Here is a 24,537-nt window from a genome sequence, read left to right as displayed (position 1 = left end):
TTTCTTATTTTTTGTAATTTAGTGTTTGTTTTTTTATGTAATTTAGTTATTTTTATTTTTAGTAATTTTAGTGTTTATTTTTTTAAAATGTTAGGTTTTAGTGTAAGGCAGGTTAGGTTTTATAGTTCATAACTATTTACTAACTAGTCTACCTAGTTAAAATAAATACAAACTTACCTGTGAAATAAAAATAAAACCTAAGCTAGCTACAATATAACTATTAGTTATATTATATCTAGCTTAGGTTTTATTTCACAGGTAGGTTTGTATTTAGTTTAAAATAGGTATTATTTAGTTAATAATTGTAACTTTAGTTTAGCTGCATTTTAATAATGTTAAAGTTAGGGGGTGTTAGGGTTAGGGTTACATTAGGGTTAGGTTTAGGGGTTAATGTATTTATTTAGTGGTAGTGATGTGGGAGGCCAGAGGTTTAGGGGTTAATAACTTTAGTATAGTGGCGGCAACATCGGGAGCGGCAGATTAGGGGTTAATAGTTTTATGTAGGTGGCGGCAATGTTGGGGAAGGCAGATTAGGGATTAATAACTGTATGTAGGTAGCAGCGATGTTGGGGGTGGCAGATTAGTGGTGTTTAGACTCAGGGTTTATGTTATGGTGTTAGGTTTAAACATTAGTTTTATTTTCCCCATAGACATCAAGGGGGCTGCGTTACGGAGCTTTTCATTCTGTGATCGCATTTTTTTTTGTCGGCTCTCCCCATTGATGTCTATGGGGAAATCGTGCACGAGCACATAACAGCAGCGCTTTATTTCGGTGCGCTATCGAGCTCAACACAACCATATCGCCCGCACAAGCCTGCTTTTTTAAAACTCATAATACCAGCGCTATAGGGAGGTGAAATAACGTCGCTTTTGAGGCGGTCGTTAAATTCCATATAACGCTCAAAACTCATAATCTAGCTGTACATAAATAGTGTTTGCATATAATTAGCTTGGGACAGTCTGTATTTCATACAAATTTGTTCCAAAATATGTTTATGGTTCAGACTCAAAGTAAGAGTAATCTGAAGATTTCAGGAGCCAGATAAATGTAGGGAAGGGCATTTTTGTAGCCCAGGCCTTGGGTTGGGTAAATTTGATCTTGTAACAGTACCAAACATTTGAATTTTTTTTATTTATTTTTAAATATCATGTATAATCATAGGCTGACAAATAAATTTCAGATTTATGAGCAAGCAAGGGTACTAAGGGAACAGACAAGGGTTCTTATACATAAAAATATGTAAAATAATAAAAGGTTAGGAACCATGTCCCAGGACATAAACAGACGGAGAAACACATGGCTTTAACATGAACAGTTATAGTCTTTATTGCATAAAATATTGGGTACATAACAACAGCTTGTTTTCAGCAAACAAATGTGCTGCATCAGGCATCCAGGCAAGCTTTTTATCCAATATACTTGAAGCTGCAACTGCATAAACTAAAAACAGAATTTATACTTTGGGCTGATAAGAGTCTATAGCTTCATAACATGTGGGATATATTCCAGCCTATAACAAGGTCAAGAACCCTCACAGAGCATTAGTACCTCCCACTTCCTTACCCTCTCCAGTTTAGGTACAGCTGAGAGACAGAAAAAAAGGTAGGAAAAACAGAAAGCAGGGTCACAAGGAGCAAAAGATACTGATCTCGTAGAATGAGCAGTTACTATTTTCAGTGGCGGTTTTATCACAACCAAGTAAACCACACTAATAATCTGCTTGAGCCAGGATGCCAGGGCTACTGCCATAGCTTTCTGACCCACCCTAGGACCAGAGAAGTGGGCAAATATACTGGAAGTTTGTCTAAAGTCTTTAGTAGCCTGAATATAGAACTTTAAAATTCTGAAAATATCTAGGTTGTGAAGAAATTTTTCCTTTGTATTAGAAGGCTTTGGGCACAAAGAAGGAACAACTATTTTATTTCCTGACTAATATTTTCTAAAGATACCACCTTCGCAAGAAAATCATATTTGGTCCATAGAACCGCCTTATCTTGGTGAAAAGTCAGAAATGAAGGATCACAAGATAGAGCTTATAATTCAAAAACTCTTTTAGAAATGGCTAGAAGAAAAAGAACCTTCCAGGACAACCAAGGTCTAAAATAAGAATAGGTTCAAAAGCAGAACCTGGCAGAACAGAGATAACTAAATTCAGGATCCAAAGAGGAGAAATTGGTCTAATAAAAGGACGAATTCTCACCGGGGCTTGAACAAAAGTGTGAAACAAAGCAGTTAACATAGATATCTGACCATTTAGAGAACTAGCCGATAGGCCCAAATCTAATCTATCCTGAAGGAACTAAAGTATTCTGGAAATTTTAAAGAATTTCAAAGAAAAAATTTCAAGGACAACACAGAAAGTAACCTTTCTAGATGTTAAATAAATAAATTATTTGCTTAACCGGCTTACTTGCATAAAGCAAAGTCTAGATATCCGAGTCAAATTAACCTCTGATCTTGAGGTCTAAGCATCCCCTTCTTTAGGAATAGGGTCCATTAAGGTAGAGAAGACATCTGAATTTGGTGCAAATACCAAGTTCTGCAGGCCCACGCTAGAGCTATGAGAATTACTGAAGCTGAATCATGTTTGATTCTTGCAAAGACTCTTGAAAGAAGAACAAATTGGGAAAACAGGAATGCTAAATTAAATATTCAGGGACAAACTAAAGCATCTATCAAATAGCACTGGAGTCTCTATATATGGCACAATATGCTTGAAGCTGTGATTCAGCTTGTACACAATTAGACCTATACATGGAAGAACCCAGTTTAGAATAAGATGAACAAATATGTCTTGATGAAGAAGTCAATCTTCTTACTGAACAGAATAAAGCAGTCTGCTTCCCAATTGTTCACTCCTTAAAAATGAAGATGATAGAAAACAGCTTTCCTTCTCTATTCAGAACAACATGAGAGACACTCCTTGCATGACGAGGGGGATGTGAGTCCCCCCTTGAAAATTGATTTAAGCAACCGCTAAAATGATGTCTGATCAGAAATGGAGATGGGTCTTGGCTGAGAAGGGACCGTGGTCTGAAGAACTCTAAGAAATGCTTGTAGTTCCAGAATGTTGAGAGGTAACCTCTCATCTAGAGGGAACCAAACTCCTTGCATTCCTCGAGATTTCCAGATGGCGAGTGCTGATGTAAGCATTAAAAACAAAGAAAGGAAAGCAAAAAGGATGCATAAATGTTATAGATCAAATAAACAAAGAACCTTTGAGAAAGTCCATAAGGAAAATAGGAACATGGTAAGAGAATGTAAAAGCTGTCTTAGCATTAGGGCTTACCCTCCATATTTTCTAGGTATATTCATATATTCTAAGTGAAATACAGAGTATAGCACCTTATCACACCTGCACCCAAAAATGAGTCTGTGATTCCTGATTTGCACTTTGCAGCCTCTGTGTTTGTCCTTAAAGCACAGGAAGACTGATAAAAAACCTAGCATAAAATATATGGTCTTATCTTTGTTGAATTGGCTTCCTTTAATTAAAACTTATCCTTTGACAATTCAGAAACCACTTGTCTTTCCTTTTAGAAGTTCTGATAGTTTTACTGAATTAATTCTAAATGATGTATTCCCCTCTAGTTGGTATTCTTTAGAGATATTTAATGGGTATCCTAAACCTGAGATAAAACGTAGTAGTGATCTAGGCCCCTAATAACACCGGAATCTACAACTGCCTATGACTTACGACAATTTATATGTAATCAGGGATGCTTCGGCGTGGGTTCGGGAAGATATCCCTTTTCTTTTTTTCTTTTTTTTTTCTTTTCTTTTCCCTCCCTTTCCTATCTTGTTGGTTTGCTTTATAAAAGAAATACCCAACAGTGATGCTGGAAATTTATGTATCTTATTATACTTTTATTTATTTATTTATTTATTTATTTATCTATCTTTTTTTTCTTTTTTTCAAGCAATAGTTATACTTGATAAATTGATGAATTGTATTATTGTGATTTAAATGTATTTGGATGAAATTGTCTATGTATAACATTCTATGTTCTAATTGTATACCCTGCACAGTGTTCTTAAAAAAGATGTTAGAATTTGTATTCACTGTTGCGGATAAATAAATGTAAAAAAAATGAAAAAAGAATATGGTCTAATGGTCTTGTGAAACTAGGTATGTTAGTCTCTAAGCTTGACAAAGATAGTGAGTATTAAGACTAGCAATGCGTGTTGATGCAAGTGCTAAAATATTTTTATAGCTCCATATCTGCATGTGGCTGAACATACAATTTAGTATCTGAGATAAAAATAATTAGCATGGTCTTTCAAAAAACAGTCTCTATAGATGCGATTAGCCAACATATATGATATTAGTGATGTCAGTAGTAACCGAACCACAAACCATACATAAGTGTATTGATTGGAAAACGTTGTGCATAAAAGTATCCTGTTCTATCAAAACAGTATTGCTTTTGTGTAACAGGAAAAGAGAGTAGGAAAACACTACAGTACATACACTGAGGTGGAAACATTTGAACTGGTAATATATATATATATATATATATATATATATATATATATATACAGTATATATATATATATACTGTATATATATAATATATATATATATATATATACACATATATATATATATATATATATATATATATATATAAAAATCCTTTTAGAATATATAAACTAATTATACATATTATGGCAGTTTGATCAGCTTGCTGCATGAAAATAAACCAAGTTGGGGTAATACAGGATTGGCGGACCTGCAACGTGCCCCTTAGTGGGTTAAAGGAGGGTTACATTTGCTACACAACAGATGGGGATACACAATTAAAAGCAAATTGTACAGAAAACTAGGAATACAATTATTTATACCAGTACTAGCCCACAGCACACCTCAGAACATAAAAAAGCACATTCTAAACACTCAACCCCCTTATCAGCTCTTGTAAGAGTTACTCCTACCTCCAGTGCATAGAAGCGGTTAAATTTGCCAGAATAAAATAAAAAAAAAATGCCTAAGACTCCACCTCTCCTAAGGCCTTTGTGTCCTCCTGCCAAACTGCACTGTGATTTCTGAGATATACCTGATAACTGCACAAGGCAGTTACTGGCTCTCTTGGGGACAATATCCATTTTTTCAAAAAGTGCAAAAATAAGGTTTTTGAGGTTAAAAACAGTAAACTGAGCTGCTAAGGAGTCTTAAGGATGCTAGATAAGAACTTTCCTGTGCCTCATTCCCCCAAATTCCTATGTTAAAACACATAGGTAAGGCTGTGACCCCCAGCTATGCAGTACCTGTAAAGAGAGTACTATTGGATAGCTCCTGGGCTGTGTAGTGTCTGAGTCCCTTACCTGGACTGAAGCACCCCTCCACTGTTTTTTACTAGCATGCTGAGGCCTTTCTCCCTCACAGGTTGCTGACAGGGCCAGATTTACCATTAGGCAGAGTAGGCATGTGCCACAGGTGCCTTCCATAGAGGGGCGCCTGTCTCTCTGCTCCATATGTCTTTTCTGCACACCTCTTTAGCTCTGCCCTCACTCACCAAGGTAGAAAAAAAACTTTGCCCTAAACAAATATGGCTGTCACGCCATGTTTCTCCAGTGAATGCAGACAGAGCAGCCAGAGTGGCCTGAGAGTAAGTATGTGGGGGTTGTTCTTTTATGGGGAGTGACAGTGAGTGACTATTTGTGCGCTATTACAGAGCGCTCTGAGTGCACGGTGGGCATGTATCAGCGGCTTTCAATATCAAAATGACAGATTGTACAGTCAGAGGGCAATCTTTCATATAAAATACCATAGGTATGAATGTTATTGCTAAAATGCAAAATGCCAAGGCTGTTGCACAGGATAAACACACTTAAAAAACAACTGACCCTTGGTTGATTGTGCACATTGCAGTCTTGGTTAGCAAAGTTGTAAATAAAGACCCAGTCTATACAACCTATACTTTTCTTGTATAAATTATGTTTTTTTTTTAAATACTGTTCTGACTGGAATCTCATCATACCGGGCAAATACTGCCTGGAGTGTTTTGTTATAGATCATGGACTGCCTTTTAATAATTCTATAAAGCCAAGAAAACAAAGCAAAATTGGTGATACAAGTAAATTGGAAAGTTGTTTAAAATTACATGCCCTATTTGAATCATGAAAGTTGTTTTTGGACTTGACTGTCCCTTTAACTCCTTCATGGGTAACTACCTCAAACATAAGTGCTTAGAGAGTAAATATAAATTATATGATTCCCACTGTGACAGTGCAAAGTAAAATTCTAGGAGTTGGCTCCGAAGAATTGACATGTCTTAGTATATGCAAATTACTTTCAATTTAAAAAACGATTGCTCAAAATTGTATTAAAAATTATTTAAATAGTTTGCATTAATGTCCATGATAAAAACGTAACTAAAGGGACAAGAAAAGCTAAAACTATTATTATTAGTAGTAGTAGTATGCATGATCTGAGATTAAAGGGACAAAAAAATATTCATAGTTATAGGAAAGCAGGATTTTTTCTTTGACAGAAAACTCATAAAGCTAAAGATTTTGAATTGGAATATAAAATTGTGCATGTCCTGCTAGTGCTCGTTGGCTGATAGGTAGAAAGACTCATTGTAGCTATAAACCAATGAGTATTAGCAGGAAGTAGCTATCAGCCAATACGCATTAGTTGGAAGTATCTAGTACACTAGTGATTCAGCTGTATGAGTTTCAGTTTAAATTTAAACAGCTATTACTTTACTTTTTTCAGTCACAAATACAAAAAGAAAATCAACACATTTAATTTGAAGAAATAATCTAGAGTACAATAACCCTTTAAATGAAAATTATTTTAACTGAAATTAACTAAATTTAGCACTGTTTAGCACTGTATTAATAATCATTAAAGATTATAGCTACTGTACATACATTTTGAATTTTCAAGGGTTATTAGCTTTAATATTTAAGCAAATGTAAACTAATTATTTGTAATATTCTGTACAAAGCTGTATTTTTGTTCCATTTCTCTTTAATATGTGTCTTCCTTTCTTGCAATTAATTATTTTTGATAAAACATGGAATTCCAATCAAATTAAACATTTTTAATCAAAATTCCCATTGTTATTTTATCATATTTCAGACAATTCCCCTTCATGTAAATATTTAATTATATTTTATCAAATTGAATAAAAAGTAAACAGCAAAATGTACCTTTCCAGCCTGTTGAAGCACTTTTTTATCACGGTTAGCAAAGCCAGTTAATGCCCTTGTCTCAAGCAGTCCAGTGGCAACAAGAATAGGAATCATAGCCAAAAGGAGTAGAGACATTTCCCATCCAAAGAAAAATGCAATTATAAATGATAACCCCATACTCGCTACATTCTCAGCAATTAAGCCAAGTCTGGAGCCAGTTGCCTAAAAAAAAGTATAATAAATGCAAAAACATTAACAAAATAGTTAAATGTTGTTAATTTAAGAATACAGCTTAAATATTAATAAATAAATATAAATGTAATATGTGAAATACTATGTACTTACTGTCTGAATTTGTGAAGCATCTGTGGCAAGTCGAGTTGTTAAAGCTCCGGTATTATTTCTCTTGTCATCAAACCACGCAATCTCCTAAGGAAGAGTTCAACTGTTACGCAATGAGTTCAGACTTTATCAAATAATATTGCATTTTATCTTCCTTATTAGTTAAAACCAACCTGATGCAGCATGGCTTCAAATGCCATCCTTCTTAATCTCATTGTTAACACTTCTCCAGACCTTCCAAACAAAAATCCCTGAAAAAAACATTTAAATAAACAATCAATGGTCTCTAGATTCATAAAAACTTGTGAGGCTACTGATGTTCCTCGCTATAAAGGCCTGACCATTTTTAAAACTCATTGAGGCTCATTTCACCTACTGTTTCCAGCATTTGATTTGTGGATTTCCTGCCATTAATCTACATAATTGTTTTGAGTAACTCAATACATAAAATCTTGCAATTTAAACAAGAACCGCAAGCTTAAAGGGACAGTCAACCCAAATTTTCAAATATATTACTTCTATAACGTTGCTAACGATATTTAGTTTGCACTGTAGCCTAATTCATTACCCTAAATCGTTTCTGAGCATTACTACTTACTTGTTTGATCTTTGCAGTTTAAAATGCCCGCCTGCCCCCTCCCCTATTTCGTCATCAAGATCCTAAGTTTGTTCAGTCCCCAGCTCTATGTCGGCTACTTCTCATGAATGCACGCTCCTGGTTTTTTAACGCATGCGCATTGCGCTGCTAACACTAGGGGGAAGGAACAAAATACTTTCTCAAGTTCTGACACGTCTGATATTTCAGACGTACCAGTGTGCTGCCTGTCATCGTAGTTAACTGTGATGAACCGGCATTTTTAACTTGCTCCTGAAACTCATATAAACATACAATCAAAATCATAGTTACTACATAAGTATTGAAGTAACAAAGTTTGAAAATACTGTTTTAAAATACCATCTTATTGCTGTCACAGAAATAAGCCGTTTGCCCAGGAGGAGACGGACTTGATCGTACTGCCCAGAATAATTTATAGCAACATACTTATAACGATCAAGTCCGTCTCCTCCTGGGCAAACGGCTTATTTCTGTGACAGCAATAAGATGGTATTTTAAAACAGTATTGCAAACTGTGTTACTTCAATACTTAGTAACTATGATTTTGATTGTATGTTTATATGAGTTTCAGGAGCAAGTTAAAAATGCCGGTTCATCACAGTTATTTGTATGCTATTATACTGCACAAAAAGCCAATTATTGCCTTTTTTTCTTTCTTTGTAAATTTAAATATTTTTTGCTGAAATTTATGCATAATTATCAAGTTTTTCAAAAAATGATTATCGTCATGTCCTAAAATATTTAATGTCAGACCTTTGTGTCCGTTATTTTGACTAGGAAGACTTATGTGTTTTAATTTCATCTGGGCTTAGCAAACATTCTAGACACTGAAGCAACTCCGGTTTCTAGACTGGATGACAATACTTTTTCCTCCCCTGTTCTGTTTGTTTCATCTTCAAAGAAAATAATTCCAGAGGACATTGTGTCTGGTACAGTATTGAAGTAACACAGTTTGAAAATACTGTTTTAAAAAAGCCTGTCCCAAAACTCAGCTTTTTTATTGTTCTGCAAGTTAAAGCAACATTCCATAGCTATAAAAACCTGCTCCCACAACTGTTTGTTTAGTAAAGGATGTATGTATGATAAGGTTACAAAGCACCGTGTGTTTGTGTGATAGCAGCTCTCTCTCACAATGCATAAGTCTAGAATTTGTATGCAAAGATGATTGACACATACACAACAGTTCTACACATCTACACTGTGAGGAAATCAGACTGAGCCAGGACTAATTGTTGTTGAAATAAAACTTGGGAAGATAGATTTTAACGAATATACCCATCCTTTTGTAGTGTCTCGCTAATTAGGTTCTGTTCATAAATGGATGTAGCACTTTACATTGGTATCTCTTACTGAACAAACTACAGAGTTTCTTCTGTAAAAATGGACATAAGGGTCTATTGCCTATTGATAATAACTGCAGCCAACGACGGCTGAATACAGTGACTAATTAATAAGTTATCTGACTGTTACTAAAAGCTGTGAGCCACAGACCACAACACGTTACTTGTCATATCGGTATATTGCTGGAGAAACTGACTGGAAAGGATTTGCTACCATTTTTTCCATGAAACAAAGTCTGAGATTGTTACATTTTAAAGTGATGAGTTTAAATAAATGTAGCTCCTTATGATTTTTTGGGGGGTGGATTTTCATAATATAATATTTTGCCCTAATGAAACAGTAGGAAAAAAAGTTTCATTCAAATGTAAAATAAACCTCAAAAGATTTTTGTAACTGGTTCAAGGAGCTGGGTTAATTAATTCCTAAATTTATACAAATAAAGCTTTATTAATCACAAAATACCAGCATTTAAATAATGATATTATATTTCTGGAGCCATTATTCAGTTTAAAGGAACATTTCTATATATGCACAGTATATATTGACACAAAGTGTGATGGTAAATCCAAGCGTATAAAAAACGCTAGGATTTACCATCACTAAAAATAAAAGCTGCTAAACTCACCCTATTTATCTGGCAAGTAGATCGCTAACTCGGACTCCGTCCACCCACAGCACAGAAGCCAATCTAAGGTGTCAGTCAATGGTAGTTGCCAAGCTGCAACTTTGTTATTCAACTGCAGTTGAATAACAAAGTTGCAGCTTGGCAACTACCATTGACTGACACCTTAGATTGGCCACTACAGACAGCCTCTTATCAAATGCTTTTTATTTGCTTTTAACAGCAGGATACTGCTAGTTCATGTGGGCATATAGATAACATTGTGCTCACACCCGTGGGTTGTGGTTGACACTGCACTGATGAGCTAAAATGAAAGTCAATAGATAATAAATAAATAGCCATGTGATCAGGGGGCTGTCAAAAGAGGCTTAGATACAAGGTAATCACAGAGGTAAAAAGTATATTAATATAACTATGTTGGTTATGCAAAACTGGGGAATGGGTAATAAAGGGATTATCTATCTTTTTAAACAATAACATTTTTGGAGTTGACTGTCCCTTTAATGCACTAGATAACAGTGTTTGCTTAATGTTTAACAATGCTAAAAGCATTCTTGCAAAACTGCACTCATATACTCATGCACTCCTGAGCCTGCCTACCTACCTGCTTTTCAACAAAGGATAACAAAATAACAAAGTACATTTGAAAAATAAAGTAAACTGGAACATTTTTAAAATTTTACACTTGGAATAATGAAGAAAAGATTTGGTTTCAAGTCCAACCAAAAACTATAGATAGGTAATAATTAAACTTTGTCTCTGAACATATAAAGGTGCAAATTTATGACAAAATCCCTATTAATCCTTGTATTTCATACATGATTAGTATTGTATGTAAGTTAATTTATTGTTTACAAGACAAATATTTGAAGCTGTCATTTTTAGTAAACTCAGTCAGTAAGAGAATACATTCATTTGAATGTTCATAACAAATATGTATAAATTAAGACACATTGCTTAAAGAAACATTAACAATTTTCCCATGTGTACTTAAAGTTTATATTAATACTGTTTAAACAGATACTCAAAACTTAAAGGACCGTTATGGTTTCTACACAACTGGTTTGTGTGATAGAAGCTCACTGGCTGTTAAGAAACAGTTTCATTGGTGGACAGTCACATGATCCATAAGCATGAAATCAAGATTTATTTTTTCTCAGTACAGCAACAAAAACTGCAATACATTTAAAAAATATGTACATGTCCCTTTAAATTTTTTTTATTCAAATGATAATTATGTTGAAACTAATTTTCCGTTTAGTGTTTTTCATTCAGACGTTGGGAAACAACATTGTTTTTACTATGACTTGGCATATAAAGGCTACAAAACAATGACATTAAAATGTACCTGTAAAAAATAGGTAAAAAATGAAACCACACCAATGAGTGCAACAATTATGGAACAGACATTTGATTCATGTCGAATTTTTACTTCATCATTAGTTCCAAAAATCTGTTAAAGAAAAATGTGTCAGATATGATCCCTCTAAATGACATATTTTGTATACATTTTCAGTATATGAATATAGTAAATACTTACTGCTAACATTTTTGCAAACATGATACAAAATAAGGGATGAACTGCCCCATTAATTACTGCAGCAAGGGTTCCACCGAGAATATATGGCCATTCAGATTTGTTTAATTTCATAAGTTTAGCAAAAGAGACTTTAGGGAGGTCAATCTGAAAAGAAAAGATACAAAAATAATTTTGCATTTCATGTATTTCTGGAAATTGATCTGCAATTACATATTGTGGCATAGATTACAAGAAGAGCACTAAATTATCGCGCTCCTGCAAATGGGCAAATTTGCAATAATTAACCAACCATAACAAGTGGCTGGTTATTGCTACCGTGAGCTTGCGTTATCAATTAGCGCTCAGAAAATTAACCAGAGATCTAAAAAACTAGCATTTTTTTTTATAAAAACAAAAAACTGCACCAGGCAGTTTGGGGCTTTAAAGTTTGTGGGAGTGGAGTGTTAGAAAAAAACGGCCTTTACATTGCGGCCTATGGGAACTGAGTTTTCCCAGTATATATATATATATATATATATATATATATATATATATATATATATATATATATATATATATATATATATATATATTCTTCAACAAACTACAAGAGGAGAACAAGGACCATCGAAAATTTCTTAAGGCCCTGTATAGATAGGCAATCAAGCACTCTTTTTTTTATAAAAAATAGCTCAAAAGTGTAGCTAAATGAAACAATTGGATGAATCTCTGACCAGTACAATCACTGAGAACAAAAAATAATTTATTAATAGTACAGAAAGAAGTAAATCCTAACTGTCTAAACATAGCAATAGGCCAGTTGTGTGCTGGCCTTGGGTATATGTTAGCAACACAAAGTAAAGTATGTTGAACAAACAATATAGTACATGTGGCCAATTAAAACCCTGAAGATGTGCACATCATAATCATAATATTGGCAAAAATACAATCCAAAGACACCTAGTACACTGCTACACCCAAGCTGTACACGGTACCCAAGTCAATACAAGGGATAATTACCGGACAGGTACTTTTTTGGGATCTAAGTAGTGATAGGTGCTTTGTAAAGATTTCAGGAACAACAATAATGGCAGTATAGCAACAATTACAAATAATTACATACAAGTATGAAGAATAGCTATTGCAATGGTTATTAGCAATAAGATAAATAGTGAGTTACATGCAAGTATGAAGAATAGCTATTGCAATGGTTATTAGCAATATGATAGATAGTGGAACATAGTAATACAACCTCCATAATGAATTGCCTCAGTACAGCAGTTACATAGAGACACAGCAGTTTACATAGAGATGCCTGCATATATTGAGATAAAATTCTCACAAGAGTGTATTGCTGAAGAAAACAACCAAATCACACCAGGATGATTTTCCACATATAGCGGTATTGTCTTCAGCCAGACTTTAGCAAAATGGGATAAGTGCTGCCAAAGCTGCATGCGTGTTAGTAAAGCATAGTACTTCTTATTGCTGAAGATGTTGTGTGAAAGCAGCAAACAAGCCAAATGAGCAGTGGGAGTCAGTCCAGGCTAACCCCCCATCAAGTGAAAGCAGCTATATTCCTGTGTTAAACCATAAGCATGCACTTATCTGATTCTGGAGGTGTCCACAATTGAGGTCCGCTGTTTGTTACCGGTTGCCTCCTGAAATACTGCCTTGTAATTGAGTCCCATGAAACAATTTGCTGAGCCAGTTGAACGCTGCACGCTGAGACTGCAGCGTGGTAGGACTGTATGCTTACTTCCTGGTTGGTCACATGTGCGTCTGTGATCCAATGCCTACGATCCTGATCGTTTCACCCACAATGCCAAATGATAGGCGGGGCTTCCTCAGGGCGGATGGATCTTAGCCCTGCTGGGAGGAAATATATCCACAAAGACTCCTCCCAGTTTTAACCAATTATGTACCTTAATCTTGATGCTAAACAATGTGTAACATACATACCAAACCTAACTAATTCTAAAGAAGAAGGAAGTAACTAGCAAAAAAGTTGATGAGACATAATAAGTCAAATTAGTTAATGACGTTCACAGTTGCAAATAAAAAAAAATAAAAAAAAATAAAAAAAAATAAAAAATTAAAAAATGAAAAACAAAAGATAAGCAAAAGAATGAAATAAGAAATCTTTAATTAAAATTGAAACTAAAATTAGAAACTCAGGGAGCAAGTAATGATGTTAGAAAGCTATTCATATTCATAACATCCAAATACTCTAATATACATGAATATTATAATAGAAAGGGGCTTTTTTAGATGAAACTAGCCATATCCAACTTTTCATTAAGACCAACTGGCGAAAGAGTGTTCAAAGTAAATATCCACTTACACTCTTTTTGGAGCAGACATTTATCATTGTCCCCCCCTCTTCCATGCACAATACCTTTGTCTATACCTGTAAAGCGTAGACAACCTGGGTTGCTGTTATGTACAGCTTGATAATGTCTCGCAATGCTGCTAGATTGTATTTTACCTTTTATATCGTCCCTATGTTCCTTTATACGATCTTTAAAGTTACGTTTCGTTTTGCCCACGTAAAACGCTGGGCAAGAACATTCCAGGAGATACACAACCCCCTCCGTATTGCAATTGAAGAAGTAATTAATCTGGAAAGATTTTTTACTATTGCCAGAAAATGTCTTGGTCCTTTTCATAAAATCACATGTCACGCACTTTCCACAAGGAAAGTTGCCATTTGGGATGTGCTTCTTAAGCCAATTTCCTTCTTTTTCTGTGGGTTTAAATTGGCTCGAGACCAGGTTATCTTTGAGATTTTTTGCTCTTTTTGCTGTAAGGCTGGGATAAGTCCCAACTTCTTCAGCAATGTTGCCATCACTTAAAAGGATTGGCCAATGCTTATTAAGAACTGACTTAATGGTTTGCCAATGACAATTATAAGTCGTGGTTAATCGTATTACTGACTTTGTTTGTTTAGTCCTCTTGAACAGGAGATCATCTCTATCAATTTTTCTTGCATGAATCATAGATTTTTTAATCTTACGCCGTGAATAGCCACGTTCAAGAAACCTATCTTGCATGAGCTTTCCATGTTCCTCAAATTTCTCTTTCGACGAGCAATTGCGGCGTAGCCGAAGAAATTGTCCTTTAGGAATTCCTCCTATAAGGTGTCGGGGATGGTGACTGCTTACCATTAACAGGCTATTAGTAGCCGTAGCCTTTCTAAAATTTTCAGTGACCAACATATTGTTCACATTTTTGACCTTAATGTCAAGAAAATCAATCTCAGATTTACTAAAGTGCATAGTAAGTCGTATATTTAGATCATTTTGGTTCAAACTATTGACAAACTGCAATAATTCCACTTGATCACCCTCCCAAATGAGGAATACATCGTCCACATATCTCATCCAGAAATTGACATGTTTAGTGAACAAATCATGTTGATAAACTGAATCCATCTCCCATTTGCCTAAATGTAAATAGGCGTATGTGGGGGCACATATGGCCCCCATGGCTGTTCCTCTCAATTGTTTGTAAATTCTGTTATTAAACATGAAAACATTGTTGTTGAGAATGAATCTTAGAAGGTCAACAATGAGCTCAGTATGTTTGGAAAATTTTGTACCTCTGCTTGACAGGAAACTTTCACAGGCTTTTATACCAGTATCATGTGGGATACTGGAATAAAGTCCCTCTACGTCCATTGACACTAAAAGTGATTCTTTGTCAACTGGCATCCCATTGATTTTTTTCAAAAAGTCAGTTGTGTCAAGAACAAATGACGGTTAAGTCACCAAAAAAGGACGCAGAGCATGATCAATAAAGTGACCTACATGTTCAACCAGACTCCCGATGCCAGAAATGATGGGACGTCCAGGCGAATTCTTAATGTTCTTATGAATCTTAGGTATACAGTAAAATATAGGCATAACTGGATTGTCTACCATCAAATACCCAAATTCTGTATTAGTAATTGTCCCATAATTTCTGGCATCATTCAAAATTGTGAAAAGTTTTGATTGCAAGGTAGGCAGAGGGTTGAAGTCAAGTTTCAGATATTGATCTTTATCTGACAATTGTCTCATTACCTCCTTGCAATACATAGTTTCATCCCATAGAACGGCATTGCCCCCCTTATCCGCTGATTTGTACACAACGTTGGGGGCCGTTTTTAACTCTTTCAGAGCTTTTCGTTCTTTCTTGGTCAAGTTGTCATCAACAATGCCACTCAGTGGCAGTTCCTGTATCTCCCTTTCAACCAGTTTAACAAATAAGTTAACTGCAGGAGAGAAAGAAAGTTGCGGCATATAAGTGGATCTTTTCTTAAAATGAGAAGATAATTTAAAAGGTAAATCTATCTCTGACGCTAGAAAAGAATCTTCGTCAGAGGTCGATTCCTGATATAATTCATTAAGGTCCTGTAGCGCCAGCCTATCCTCAGTGGTCAAGCTCAGATCCTCAATTATATTCTTAGATCTATTTTTAAACATTTGAGAAAGAACTACTTTTCTAGCAAATCTGTGAAGATCTTTTAGAAAAGTAAACTTGTCAAATCCATTAGATGGACAAAATGACAAGCCACGCTTTAGCACACTGAGATGGCAATCGTTGAGGTGAAAAGAGGACAGGTTAATCACCTGCAGGTTATCAGATGAAGGGGGTGCGTCTAGTAGGGTCTTCTGCCCCTCCGACCCCTTGGTCTGTAATTCTGCTGCCTCTCCAAACTCCTGCTGAATTCTCTGTCCCTGGACTGGCGGTAAGGATATCGTCTTCCTCCAGTATTTGTACCTGTCCCTATTCCATCTCTTCCGGCCCCCCCCCCCCTCCTTCTTGTGGGGTTGATGGGCCAGGGCGCGTCTCGTTTTTTGACATCCTATTGTCAGATTCTGCATCTGAACAGTCAGTCCCAGAATCATATGAACCACGTATATGTCTATAACTGTAAACCTGTTTTTTCTTATAGTCTTCCTGGTCCCTAACCAGTTTTCTACCTTTTCTTAACTTAATCTCAGACTGCAATCTTGCAATCTGTTCCTTCATTTCACTATTGAGCTTTTCAAAATTTGAATTTTGCTCAAAATTATTAACAATGACAAGGGCCTCATCTACCTCTAGTTTTGTTTTCTCAAGTCTTTCTTTATTTTTCTTGACCATTTTTTTCATCAAAATTATTGAGCATTCTGACAGGCTGGTATTCCAGTCCTCTAAGAATGCTTCACCACCCTCATCACTGCGTAAGTTGGTTCCAGGATCTAGCTTCAATCTCAAGCCCCTTGGTATTATTTCATTCTGAATGTAATTTTCCAGACTAGATGATTCAGCTCTCAATCTAATCTGTTTCATTACCAGTTGTTTATAGTTTTTAAAGGCCCCAAAAATATTGATAGTCTCTCCTATGCCAATCTGTATGTAAATGCATTTGAGAATGAGTATGTCTGGAACAACAACCCATTTGCAGATAACATCTACAAGTATGGCCGGTATATAGATGATATTATCATCTTATGGCAAGGTGATCACTCTAAAATAAATTATTTTATTGCTCATATCAATAATAATGTTTATAATTTGAAATTTACACATAAAACCTCACAGATATCAATAGAATTTCTCGATTTGATATTATTTAGCAGTGATAATTTTGATAATAATAAGAAGACCATCTGTGTTAAAAATTACAGGAAATTGACAGAAAGAAATGGATATATAGAGGCAACGAGTGCACACAAAAAATCATGGATTAATAACGTACCTTACAGTCAATTTTTACGAATTAGGAGAAACTGCACTCATACACACAATTATGAAGAAGAAGCAGATATCCTTGAGAACAAGTTTAAAGCTAAAGGATATGATATGAACCTTATTAAGGAAGCTAGAGATAAAGCTACTGCAAAAGATAGGCAAGAACTTATTTCTCCAAAAAAGATGGGAACAATATCAAATCAGAATAAGAATAAAAATAATAACAATGAAGGTATTAGATTTACGACTACATTTAATGGAGGAGCAGGAGCAATCAAAAATATCATAAATAAACATTGGTCCATCTTAAAGGCAGATCCAATATTAGGACCGGAACTAGAGGAAAAAGCAAATGTAACATTCAAAAAAGGCATGAGCCTAAAGAATATTTTAGCTCCAAGTAGATTAAGGGCTGTAAAAGAGGATGAAAAGAAATCGAAAGGTACTTGGCTCAGTGACTGGAAGGGAACAATGCGATGTCCAAAATCCAGATGCACTATGTGTCCCTATATCAATAGATCCAAGTTCTTTAACAACTCAAGTGGGACAGACACTTTTGAAATAGATTTTAGGAGCAACTGTGAGTCCACATATGTGGTCTATCTCTTACGATGTGGGTGTGACCTAATGTATGTGGGTCGCACTAAACGCCATATTAGACGTAGGGTATACGAACATGTATATAACATAAAAGAAAAAATATTGAAACACAATCTAGCAAAACACTTCTATGAGTATCATAACAGTGATCCTGTCTCTTTAAGAGTACAGGTAATAGGGTGGATATCGCCACATATACACAATAGACTGTTGAAACTACGGAAATTAGAAACATACTGGATTTATAAACTTAAAACCCTACACCCTGCTGGTCTCAATATTGATATAGATGTGGCGGCATATATGTAAATAGGAAAAGGAAAACAGTATTTTATAAAAAGGTCAGATATTAGGTTTTAATTACAATTAGAATATTAGATCAGGATATCAAATGTCATATATGTATTTATTTTATTTAATCCTTTATAAAACCCTAGAAGTAACAAAATATGTTTTATAGAATCCCTATGAATTAGAAATGTATTTTTAATATTTTAAATTAATTGATTTGTTTTTATAGTTCTAAAAAACATTTTGTATGTAATTGTAAATTTTAATGTGTATAATCCTGTGGGAATTGTTTATGAATTTTTTTTATATATATGTTCCTTTTAAGATATCATGCAAATAGAATACCAACTTAAAATCTGAGGTTGCACAATACCACCTTAAAAGTTTCAACAATAATGAGAATGCACGGGGAAAAGGGGGAAAAAAACTCTTTATATAAAAGCTAAGGTGCGTTTAAATTAGTTAATAGTTTCATACAACAACCGTATATACTGAGCATCAATGTAATTCTTATCTTGGTTAAGAAATATGCATGAATCATATTATTAACTGACATTGTATGTGGTTTTAAAATGTACCGGTAAAACTAACCAATGGAATGCAGAGATAAACATCAAGCCTCCAGAGTGGGCGTATTAACTTTAAACATACGGGTATTTAAGTGTGAATTACACAGAAGCCCAACATCCGTTTGTGCTTATCCAAATCCCCTTGAGAAAGCCCGGCGAATACCGGGGGAAACGCGTTGGGGTTAATCTACCACCGGTCCCAAGTCTCCGCAACCTTAGAGTAACCAGCTGAGGGTGGGCAAGCCGGCTACGCCCGCCGCAGGTTGTGTGCTGCATATAAGAACTTCCAGCTGCTAATTACCTTGGGAAACGGACTGTTTGTACTTGGGACACAGAGTATCGTTTTAAAGAATGTATCAATAAAGGCTTATTTTCATACTAACTCTGGTGAGTAGAAGTCTATGTTTGTGCAATATAGCACTTTTTTACCAATTACGCTTGAATCCCCTCTTTTTGCGCTTTTGTCTTTCATGTTATACTGTCTTGGATCCTGCATCACATAAAACTCTGGAGAAGGAAGAGTTTTTAAACAAGCAGCAAAGAGGGAGAAGGAAGTGGGAATCATTTTTTGACCTATAAACTGAACGAACATTTTGTGCCTTGTGGAAGTGAAAAGGTACTCTGGACTGAGAAATGTGATTATCTGCAAAGCAGACACTAGTTATACCTATTGTTCATATTAATTGTATTCATATTATAATAGTGGTTAATTTTATTGGTAATATCATTCATAAAACTTTCTTTTGGTAGAGAATATTTGCCAAATATCTGTCTAACTAGCACTTTCCAGATATAACATATTGAGAATTTACTATAACTCAGGAAATGTGGAACTATTAATCTAGCACTGTTAAGTCCTTTTTTGTGCATTCTATATTTTACTGTATACCTAATATTCATAAGAACATTAAGAATCCGCCTGGACGTCCCATCATTTCTGGCATCGGGAGTCTGGTTGAACATGTAGGTCACTTTATTGATCATGCTCTGCGTCCTTTTTTGGTGACTTTACCGTCATTTGTTCTTGACACAACTGACTTTTTGAAAAAAATCAATGGGATGCCAGTTGACAAAGAATCACTTTTAGTGTCAATGGACGTAGAGGGACTTTATTCCAGTATCCCACATGATACTGGTATAAAAGCCTGTGAAAGTTTCCTGTCAAGCAGAGGTACAAAATTTTCCAAACATACTGAGCTCATTGTTGATCTTCTAAGATTCATTCTCAACAACAATGTTTTCATGTTTAATAACAGAATTTACAAACAATTGAGAGGAACAGCCATGGGGGCCACATGTGCCCCCACATACGCCTGTTTACATTTAGGCAAATGGGAGATGGATTCAGTTTATCAACATGATTTGTTCACTAAACATGTCAATTTCTGGCTGAGATATGTGGACGATGTATTCCTCATTTGGGAGGGTGATCAAGTGGAATTATTGCAGTTTTTCAATAGTTTGAACCAAAATGATCTAAATATGCGACTTACTATGCACTTTAGTAAATCTGAGATTGATTTTCTTGACATTAAGGTCAAAAATGTGAACAATATGTTGGTCACTGAAAATTTTAGAAAGGCTACGGCTACTAATAGCCTGTTAATGGCAAGCAGTCACCATCCCCGACACCTTATAGGAGGAATTCCTAAAGGACAATTTCTTCGGCTACGCCGCAATTGCTCGTCGAAAGAGAAATTTGAGGAACATGGAAAGCTCATGCAAGATAGGTTTCTTGAACATGGCTATTCACGGCGTAAGATTAAAAAAGCTATGATTCACGCAAGAAAAATTGATAGAGATGATCTCCTGTTCAAGAGGACTAAACAAACAAAGTCAGTAATACGATTAACCACGACTTATAATTGTCATTGGCAAACCATTAAGTCAGTTCTTAATAAGCATTGGCCAATCCTTTTAAGTGATGGCAACATTGCTGAAGAAGTTGGGACTTATCCCAGCCTTACAGCAAGAAGAGCAAAAAATCTCAAAGATAACCTGGTCTCGAGCCAATTTAAACCCACAGAAAAAGAAGGAAATTGGCTTAAGAAGAACATCCCTAATGGCAACTTTCCTTGTGGAAAGTGCGTGACATGTGATTTTATGAAAAAGACCAAGACATTTTCTGGCAATAGTAAAAAATCTTTTCAGATTAATTACTTCTTCAATTGCAATACGGAGGGGGTTGTGTATCTCCTGGAATGTTCTTGCCCGGCGTTTTACGTGGGCAAAATGAAACGTATCTTTAAAGATCGTATAAAGGAACATAGGGACGATATAAAAGGTAAAATACAATCTAGCAGCATTGCGAGACATTATCAAGCTGTACATAACAGCAACCCAGGTTGTCTACGCTTTACAGGTATAGACAAAGGTATTGTGCATGGAAGAGGGGGGGACAATGATAAATGTCTGCTCCAAAAAGAGTGTAAGTGGATATTTACTTTGAACACTCTTTCGCCAGTTGGTCTTAATGAAAAGCTGGATATGGCTAGTTTCATCTAAAAAAGCCCCTTTCTATTATAATATTCATGTATATTAGAGTATTTGGATGTTATGAATATGAATAGCTTTCTAACATCATTACTTGCTCCCTGAGTTTCTAATTTTAGTTTCAATTTTAATTAAAGATTTCTTATTTCATTCTTTTGCTTATCTTTTGTTTTTCATTTTTTAATTTTTTATTTTTTTTTATTTTTTTTATTTGCAACTGTGAACGTCATTAACTAATTTGACTTATTATGTCTCATCAACTTTTTTGCTAGTTACTTCCTTCTTCTTTAGAATTAGTTAGGTTTGGTATGTATGTTACACATTGTTTAGCATCAAGATTAAGGTACATAATTGGTTAAAACTGGGAGGAGTCTTTGTGGATATATTTCCTCCCAGCAGGGCTAAGATCCATCCGCCCTGAGGAAGCCCCGCCTATCATTTGGCATTGTGGGTGAAACGATCAGGATCGTAGGCATTGGATCACAGACGCACATGTGACCAACAAGGAAGTAAGCATACAGTTCTACCACGCTGCAATCTCAGCGTGCAGCATTCAACTGGCTCAGCAAATTGTTTCATGGGACTCAATTACAAGGCAGTATTTCAGGAGGCAACCGGTAACAAACAGCGGACCTCAATTGTGGACACCTCCAGAATCAGATAAGTGCATGCTTATGGTTTAACACAGGAATATAGCTGCTTTCACTTGATGGGGGGTTAGCCTGGACTGACTCCCACTGCTCATTTGGCTTGTTTGCTGCTTTCACACAACATCTTCAGCAATAAGAAGTACTATGCTTTACTAACACGCATGCAGCTTTGGCAGCACTTATCCCATTTTGCTAAAGTCTGGCTGAAGACAATACTGCTATATGTGGAAAATCATCCTGGTGTGATTTGGTTGTTTTCTTCAGCAATACACTCTTGTGAGAATTTTATCTCAATATATGCAGGCATCTCTATGTAAACTGCTGTGTCTCTATGTAACTGCTGTACTGAGGCAATTCATTATGGAGGATGTATTACTATGTTCCACTATCTATCTTATTGCTAATAACCATTGCAATAGCTATTCTTCATACTTGCATGTAACTCACTATTTATCTTATTGCTAATAACCATTGCAATAGCTATTCTTCATACTTGTATGTAATTATTTGTAATTGTTGCTATACTGCCATTATTGTTGTTCCTGAAATCTTTACAAAGCACCTATCACTACTTAGATCCCTAAAAATTTACCTGTCCGGTAATTATCCCTTGTATTGACTTGGGTACCGTGTACAGCTTGGGTGTAGCGGTGTACTAGGTGTCTTTGGATTGTATTTTTGCCAATATTATGATTATGATGTGCACATCTTCAGTTTAATTGGCCACATGTACTATATTGTTTGTTCAACATACTTTACTTTGTATTGCTAACATATACCCAAGGCCAGCACACAACTGGCCTATTGCTATGTTTAGACAGTTAGGATTTACTTCTTTCTGTACTATTAATAAATTATTTTTTGTTCTCAGTGATTGTACTGGTCAGAGATTCATTCCAATTGTTTAATTTAGCTACACTTTTGAGCTATTTTCTATAAAAAAAAGAGTGCTTGATTCCCTATCTATACAGGGCCTTAAGACATTTTTGATGGTCCTTGTTCTCCTCTTGTAGTTTGTTGAAGAATAATTTTTTATAGGGTCTGCACCACATTAAAATTATAATCTAGCATAACATTAATGTTTTCTAAAGTTTGATAAAATTGTTTTTGGAAAAAGACACATTTATAGTAGCCATTTGTCCTGTACCCTTTTTGTTTTTATATATATATATATATATATATATATATATATATATATATATATATATATATATATATATATATATATATATATATATATATATATATACATAGGGCTAAATTACAAGTGGAGAGCTAAATTATTTTTTTAGATTATAAGTGGTTGGTTATTGCTACCGCAAGCAATTAGCGTTTATAAAAATAACCAGAGATCGGATCTCTGGTTAATTTTATAAATCTGCCCCAAATGCTCCCAAAATACTGTCTACTGTAGTTTATTAAAAAAGATGGCAGCATTTTGGTGTTAAAGTTGGTGGGAGTGAGGTGTTAGAAAAAACAGCAATGAAAAGTGTCTTTACATTGCAGTCAATGGAAACTGTGTTCCCAGTAAATATATATGTATATGCTTATATACATATATATTTATGTGTTAGTATGTGTATATTCCCATATTAACACATAAATATCTATGTATATAAGCATATACATATATATTTGATTGCTGCCATCCCTGCACGACTTACCTCCTTCCCTGGCGCTGAAGTTCTGATGCCGTCGGTGACAGCATCAGAACTAAGCTCCCTTAGGAGTCTATTGAAGCATGCTCTCGCTCTCGCCGCTAACTTGTAATACCAGTGCACAGTATTGTATTACTAAGTGGAGCCCTAATATCACTTTCATGAAAGCGATATATAGCGATTCACTTGTAATCTGGCCCATATATATTTATGTGTTAATATGTGTATATATACATATTAACACATACATATATATGTATATAATCATATACATATATATTTACAAATGCTGCCGGCATCAGAACGAGCCTCCCATTGGAGCTTATGAAAGCAAGCTCTCGTGAGCGCAGTGCTTCCGTGCAATGTGTGCGCTGGTATTACAAAGCAAAGCGCAAATATCGCTTTCTAGAAAGCAATATTTAGAGCTCCACTTGTAATCTGGCCCTGTATTTGCTAAGAATTTGAGATGCCTGTGACGCATGACTGCCTTTGAGAGTAAAGCTGCTTCTAGATCATAAAGCAGCTATAAAATGACCACAAAGCTCTCAGATGAGGAAGAGGACACCATCCGTCCCAGCCCTCAAGTGAAGACTACAGTTCAGTTGGATTGTGCAAAACTTTATCAAAGCTCATTAATTCAGTAAAGTATCTTGAGGTTTGAAAAATACAAGCAATTTCTATTTATTGGGCAGCTGAATTAGATCTGTTTAAAGTTTTTTTTAACTATCTAAATGCCTTCTAGATGCATTACAAGATGAATGTTTATTCTTCAGCAGATGTAGAGTTAATGAAAGAGTTAAAAAACAAAACAAAACATTTTTTTGTCCTTTTTACAGCCTGATAACTAAACATATTTTTCCTGTGCCTGCAACTGGTACCTGTTGTTTTCATCTTTACTGACCCTTTAAAGATTAACTGTTTGAGAATTCTCTTGTTGGTGACTGGCTTTCATGGACGAACAAGAAACAAGG

At 35.2% G+C, this 24,537-nt stretch overlaps 1 protein-coding gene across 1 annotated transcript in view; it reads right to left on the bottom strand.

Moving 5' to 3' along the window:
• The window catches only part of LOC128660336 (ATP-binding cassette sub-family B member 5), a 414,907-nt gene that overhangs the window by 88,636 nt on the left and 301,734 nt on the right, over positions 1-24,537 (bottom strand). The window contains exons 19-23 of the mRNA XM_053714135.1: positions 11,606-11,749; positions 11,414-11,518; positions 7,660-7,737; positions 7,490-7,573; positions 7,163-7,366 (exon numbers count right to left, since the gene is read on the bottom strand). Coding sequence (XP_053570110.1) covers positions 7,163-7,366; positions 7,490-7,573; positions 7,660-7,737; positions 11,414-11,518; positions 11,606-11,749 — 615 coding nt within the window. The remainder of the gene's footprint in view (positions 1-7,162; positions 7,367-7,489; positions 7,574-7,659; positions 7,738-11,413; positions 11,519-11,605; positions 11,750-24,537) is intronic.

Source organism: Bombina bombina, chromosome 5 (assembly GCF_027579735.1).
Source record: "Bombina bombina isolate aBomBom1 chromosome 5, aBomBom1.pri, whole genome shotgun sequence".
Classification (NCBI taxonomy): Eukaryota; Metazoa; Chordata; class Amphibia; order Anura; family Bombinatoridae; genus Bombina; species Bombina bombina.
The sequence above is the reverse complement of the archived record's forward strand: the minus strand, read 5'-3'. Positions and strand labels throughout refer to the sequence as shown.